Below are 6,530 nucleotides of genomic sequence, written 5' to 3' on the forward strand. Positions count from 1 at the left end.
TTTTTTTTTTTTTTTTTTTTTTTTTTTTTTTTTTTTTTTTTTTTTTTTTTTTTTTTTTTTTTTTTTTTTTTTTTTTTTTTTTTTGTGATTTTGATCGAAACGATCTGAGTTCTACCCAGCAAGGTGATTAGAGAGATATCTTCTAACTGCTACGATCTGATCCTTTTTAGTGCCATGGTGGCTTCTAGAATTTGAGCATCTTTTCTCTTATATGATGTAAATTATAGGAATTAATGATTTTGGGAGAAGAGAAAGAACAAAACGTATATGGTTCTCTCTCTCTTGCCCCGCCCCGCCCCACCCCATCTTGATAGGACATATATATGATTCTCTCTTAGTTCAAAGTAAGAAGCAAAAGACTAGAAATAAGGAGTGGAAATATAGCTGGACAGGACAATATACCACACTTTTGTATCTAATGATTCATCTTGGGGTTTGTAATCTTGATGAAAAGTAATCATGATGATGCCCCAGTTTGAAATTGTTATTGAACATTCAAATTGCGACATGGCTCTTCGCAGCTCATGTTAGAAAACATTTTTTTTTCTCTCGCTGCTGCTTTAGTGGCTGGAATGAATACTTCTGTTCAAGAGTATCTTTATCCTAATTGTTTCCTTTATTTGTTGATTCTTGATGATCGTATATTTATGACATCTTTACATGGAATGTGTGGAATATTATCAGAGTCACTCTGTTCTGCGCCCCTGAGTTGTAGTAGCTAGGTATTGAAGGTACCAATCGTCTTATGGCTGTAAATTTGATCATTAGTTGTTTGTTTTCTTCATCTCATCGTGTGTGGTGGGTGCTTGGGAGTTGACTTCAATTTTCTGAACAATTGCATACCGGAAGAAAAAGGGCTTACTTCTAACATTACTGACTCAAAAGTGATAAATAGGTGCCTTGCCTGTTCTTGTAAGTTCTGTTTGGACGTTTGGTGCAATTGTTTTGTAATTTCTTTGCTTTCTTTCTGTTTATATTCTGTTTATCTTGATGCTAGTTGTTTAGTTTAGACTGATTTATATTATCTAAATCCAAATTATTTCAAGTGTGCAAAGTTGGAGTTTTACCTCATATTTTCTTTATGGCACGAACCGTGACTCTGTATGTTGGTGGTATTGCAACTGCTCATATTGCATTTCAAATGTAACACAGAACCGAAAACATGCCGAAGAACAAGGGAAAGGGAGGAAAGAACAGGAAGAGAGGAAAGAACGAAGCAGATGATGAGAAACGTGAGCTTGTTTTCAAGGAAGATGGTCAGGAGTATGCCCAGGTTCTCAGAATGTTGGGGAATGGTCGGTGTGAGGCGACGTGCATAGATGGGACAAACGTGAGCTCATGTTAGAAAACATTTTTTTTTCTCTCGCTGCTGCTTTAGTGGCTGGAATGAATACTTCTGTTGAGAGGCCCGAAGCCACGAGACCTTGTTCAATCAGTCAAAGCTGAGCAAAGGTGAATAAGTAGCTGCGAGAGGAGAAAGAGAAGAAAAAGAATAAATAGGTATAGGCTCAGCAGGAGTGAAAGAAGGGTGGGTCAGAAGTAAGTAATAAAACTCCAGGAGTTTACTCAGAATCCATAGGTGAAAGAAAGAAGGGAATGAGGTCAGATCGATCAGCCAGCTGCTTTGCTTTACCCCGAGCGAAAGAATCTAGAGTATCTTTATCCTAATTATTTCCTTTATTTGTTGATTCTTGATGATCGTATATTTATGACATCTTTACATGGAATGTGTGGAATATTTAAGAAATATATATAAATATAAAACAAAATAAATGTTTGGTAATAATCAAAATAAATCTTTGCAATGAACAAAATAAATCTTTGTTAATGACAAACGGAACAAAAAAAATCAAATTCAAATCTATTGTTCAGTAGTTTACGTTTTGGTTATGCACAAATTCTGGCTGCGATGGCAGCGGTAGCTGTTCAACATTGGGCACGTAATTATTGAATTGCTCATATGGTTGGGTCGGATCTGGATCCATGCGCAACGGGGAATAGTTTGTCAACGATGGCAGTGGCGGTGGCGGTGGTGGTCGTGGTCGTGGTCGTGGTCGTGATCGTGTTCGTGTTTCTGGTTGTGATTCTAAACGAGCATACACCTCCGACAATAATTCGGGATCGACCGTATCGATATCATGAATACTCTTTCTTTTTCGTTGTTCTTTCGGTATTTGTTGCCGAGTGAAAAACTTTTGAGCGTGACTAGCTACTTGCGTGTGAGTTTTTGTAAGCACGACTTTATTTGCGATGCTTTTCCAATTACCCGAGCCAAATATCGCCATTCCTACCAGAAATAACCTGCACCAAAAAAAAAAAAAAAAAAAAAATTACACAATTGTTTCATTTTTGAAGCACAATTATTACACAAATTACACAGTTAGTTATTTTAGTTGTTTTACTTGTGCTCGTCAACTGTCCAAATTATCCTCATCCTTGATGATTGGCCGACTCTGCCATTGTTTGCCGCTACCCGATGCATCTGATTATTGGAGCAAAAATTAACGACATCTGAAAGAAAACCAGAATTCTCCATTGGAGTCGGAGTCGGAGTCGGAGTCGGAGCCGGAGTCGGAGCCGGAGCCGGAGCCGGAGCCAAAGGAGATAAATTATTGTAAGTGGAAGGAGCACAAAACAGCATCGTTTCATAGCTATAATTAGGGTAATAAAACGCCGGAGCCGGAGCTGGAGCTGGAGGAGATAAGTTATTGTAAGTGGAAGGAGCACAAAACGACATCGTTTCATAGCTATAATTAGGGCAATAAAACGTCGGAGTTGGAGCCGGAGCCGAAGGAGATAAGTTATTGTAAGTGGAAGGAGCACAAAACGGCATCGTTTCATTAGGACAATAAAATTCTGTCTCATAGCCGCCGTTGATAGAAGTCTCGAACGGAGACAAATCTTCGTTATATAGATTCAGATAAGCGTTATGATAAATCTCCGCCTCACTCATAGATTGATCGGCGAGCCTAAAGTCATTCTCGAATCTCATCGATTGATTTTCCGGTAGCGTCGTCATTGTCGTCGGCGACTGCTGAAGCACCACATTACTAATCGGTATCGCCATTGTCGAATTCTGATCGGGATATGGAATACTCGACAAAAGAGAAACAATAAATGAGAAGGTGATTTCGAGTTAGTTTAGAAGGAAGAAGTCTCCTATTTATAATTTTCCATTAGAATAACTGTAAAAATAATAATTTTTTAAAATAAAAAATTATCCGATTTTTTATTTATTAGTTCCATTACCATTACCATATAATTTTGTACACTATCTTGTATAAGGCCAGCACCGGCAAAAGTCCACATTATATATATATATATTTTTATAAAAGATCATTTATTCATAAAATTGATTTTAAAAAATATTTATTTTAAAAATTAAATATTTTTTGGGGAGAATATTTATTTTATGAAATTGAGCCAAGTTTTATTGAAATTTTATTAAATTAATCTATAAAATTATTCAAATTTTATTAAAATCATAATAGATAATTTAAAATTAGTAAAGGTTTATGAATGTAACTATTATTAAATTATTAAGTTAATATAGGTTTATATTATAATTTTGGTGGAATTAATTTTTGTAACCTTATATAATATTATATATATTTTAATTTAAAAAATGAGTTTATAACCTAAATTAGTATATTTATATAAAAAAAAAAATTTAAAACTAATTTTGCATTTCAAAATTTCCACTCAAAAATGATATTTTAGTAATCACACCCATTATATTTTTGTTTAGGGGTTAGGGCCTTTCACTCGTTTACACTTCTCTCTAGATTCGGTCTTACCAGGTTAGTAATACATACGATAACTCTGTAATTTTGGTTTCTGATTTTGATTGATACTATGGTTGGTAATCACTAATACGAGAACTCTGTAATTTTGGTTTCTGATTTGATTGATACCATTTGAGGGTGTTTTTAAGCTTTGAAATCGGTTGCAATGTTCGTTTTAATTGCATGATTTTATCTGTGATATTGGCGCCCTGTAATTAAAGCATCTCTGTTTCGGTCTTTTCCTAAAACAGTGACTACTTATGATATAGAACTGATTTAGAAAATGTGAGTTCAAAAGGGTGAATTCTATAAGAAAATTGATGCTAAGAAAGATCGAAATTTCTGATGAAATTTGGCCCTGGTTTCAATTGGGAAATCCAAAGATAGTTTTCCTACTCCTTTTTATATCACACATTTGCTTTTGAAGGTTAAGGTTAAGGATTGGATCACAGTTGCTAATTCTTTGACTTGTTTTCAAACAGGAACTTTAGAACTCCTTTTCCCAGAAGAACTCTCGTCTCACCAAGATGGGTATGTTAGATACAGATTTTCATTTTGTTTTATTTGTGACTTTTTCTTCTTTTTCGTGTCGTGTTATTGTACACATTATGATTTTCAAGCTAACCTCTTTAGTTGGTGCTTTGCAGCTGGGTTGTAGCTATGGACTTCCTGGAGTTTTTGCTTGCCTCAAGGTACCTCATCGTTAATCCGTCTCCATCCGAACATTTAATAGTATGCTCACGTCTGTTACTAGTTAAATAAGTTGTTCTCGAGTTCAAGTTTGGTTGACTGAAGCAGCAGTAGAATCTTTTGTTAGATGTTATTGATCAATACTATGATCTTGATAAAGATCTAATGACATTTCTTATAAGGATGTGGAAATCTCTCCCAAGCAGACACGTTTTAAAACCATAAGACTAATGACGATACGTAATAGGCCAAAGTGGACAATATTTGCTAGCGGTGAGCTCACGGCTTGAGCTGTTACAAATGGTATTAGATTAGGGCTAGACCCTCTCCATAGTAGACGCGTTTTAAAAACCTTGAGGGAAAGCCCGAAAGGGAAAGTTCAAATAGGACAATACCAGCTAGCTGTGGAGTTGGGCTTATTCATAGTATTAAAACAGGGAATGGAAGGGTGGTTATAGCTGAGTTTTCAATCTTGTTACAGGGAGCAAGCATAGTGCACTTTCAAGACCTGAGTGCAGAAAGTGTTAGATGCACAACCATACCGAACGTCCTTGCGAATCTCGAACAAGCTCGGGACAGGCAGAGTAGACAGCCGGAGAGTCCCTTAACTCCGTCCAGACACAGTTTGAGCCCATCGGTACATTTTTACGCGGGCGATTGGGAAGAGCTCCCAACAGTGTTATCCGTTGTTAGGGGTGATGGATTTGAAGGACCAACTGGAATGAGCTTGAGCTTCTCTGAAGAAGATTTTATGGATGGTTGCAGCAGTCAAGATGGTAGCATCATTGGGCATGAGTCTTCCTCAAGGAGATCGAGGAAACTATCGGGAAGTCGAGCATGGGAGAGGGCGAGTGAGAGCGATCAGGGAGAAGGTGGATACGATGTAATTTTAATGGCGGAAATCCCATATTCACTTAACTCTTTGAAGAAACTATACAGTCTTATAAAGAAGGTAACTAACTCTAAAGCGACTTGAATACTTCTTACAAACATCGAATACGTTGTGAAAAATCGTCTGTTTTGGTGAAACTTTAGTGTGTGAGGCCACCATATGGAGTGTTATACTTGGCGACCAAGAAGAATTACGTCGGTTTCAATAGCGGAGCGAGGCATTTGAGGAGTTTGGTCGACGAGGAAGGCGTTTTTGGAGCTCACTTGGTGAAGGAGATGACTGACAGAGACATTTGGAAGTTCTTTCTCAAGTGAAACAATGGCTAATAAGCTTGTTCATGCAATAATATTTATCACAATTTCTTTTTACTTTGCTTCTTTCATTGTAAAATCTGTATTTTTCTTTACTTTCTTGTCAATTTTGCCAGCTTTTACTGTAAAGTACCCTCTCACTTAATCAAAGCTTGAATGTTCTTATTCGTTCTCGACCTAATTGATTCGGGTCTCCTTCTAGCCTTCTTAGTTCTCTTTCTTTCTTGTTTTTACGACCTAATTGATTCGGGTCTCCTTCTAGCCTTCTTAGCTTCGCTACCCCACCTCTATGGTTTGTCAAGACAAATTCTTCGGTAAAGCAAACCAACCGTACATCTAAACCTGATTCTAGTGTATTTAAATTTATTATTATTATTTTTTTCAATTATAATAATAGTTTTGAAAGAGTTAATTTTTACATTTTTTTAATTTTTTTAACACTAAATTTTTTTATTAAGAAGGTAAAAACGGTGAGAAAAAAAAATATTTTTTATTTTCAATTTGTGTTTTCTAATTTTTTTTTAATTGAACTAAAAGTTCATACCATATTAATATTTTAGAGATATTATGACCATTTAAGAAATATATATAAATATAAAACAAAATAAATGTTTGGTAATAATCAAAATAAATCTTTGCAATGAACAAAATAAATCTTTGTTAATGACAAACGGAACAAAAAAAATCAAATTCAAATCTATTGTTCAGTAGTTAACGTTTTGGTTATGCACAAATTCTGGCTGCGATGGCAGCGGTAGCTGTTCAACATTGGGCACGTAATTATTGAATTGCTCATATGGTTGGGTCGGATCTGGATCCATGCGCAACGGGGAATAGTTTGTCAACGATGGC

General features: G+C 35.8%; 1 protein-coding gene and 1 long non-coding RNA gene across 2 annotated transcripts in view; both read left to right on the forward strand.

Annotated features, from left to right (window-relative positions):
• LOC111470748 overlaps positions 1-1,727 on the forward strand; it is a 2,010-nt gene extending 283 nt beyond the window's left edge. The window contains exon 2 of the long non-coding RNA XR_002715104.1: positions 1,153-1,727. This is a non-coding gene — a long non-coding RNA (uncharacterized LOC111470748). The remainder of the gene's footprint in view (positions 1-1,152) is intronic.
• Positions 1,728-4,312: 2,585 nt separating this feature from the next.
• Positions 4,313-5,836, forward strand: LOC111470714 (histidine protein methyltransferase 1 homolog). Its single transcript, XM_023116307.1, has 5 exons — positions 4,313-4,316; positions 4,419-4,477; positions 4,957-5,427; positions 5,511-5,689; positions 5,736-5,836. Exons 1-4 carry the CDS (start codon positions 4,313-4,315, stop codon positions 5,679-5,681), a joined length of 705 nt encoding a protein of 234 aa, XP_022972075.1. The 3' UTR covers positions 5,682-5,689; positions 5,736-5,836.
• The last annotated feature ends 694 nt before the right edge of the window (positions 5,837-6,530 follow it).

The sequence above is a fragment of the Cucurbita maxima genome, unplaced genomic scaffold, assembly GCF_002738345.1.
Source record: "Cucurbita maxima cultivar Rimu unplaced genomic scaffold, Cmax_1.0 Cma_Scf00047, whole genome shotgun sequence".
NCBI classification, from domain to species: Eukaryota; Viridiplantae; Streptophyta; class Magnoliopsida; order Cucurbitales; family Cucurbitaceae; genus Cucurbita; species Cucurbita maxima.

Bases quoted from the DNA above. Each gene is read 5' to 3' on its own strand.
- LOC111470714 (XM_023116307.1), top strand. The intron at 4,478-4,956 runs GTACCTCATCGT...ATCTTGTTACAG, and splicing joins GAGTTTTTGCTTGCCTCAAG to GGAGCAAGCATAGTGCACTT. The intron at 5,428-5,510 runs GTAACTAACTCT...GTGAAACTTTAG, and splicing joins TATACAGTCTTATAAAGAAG to TGTGTGAGGCCACCATATGG.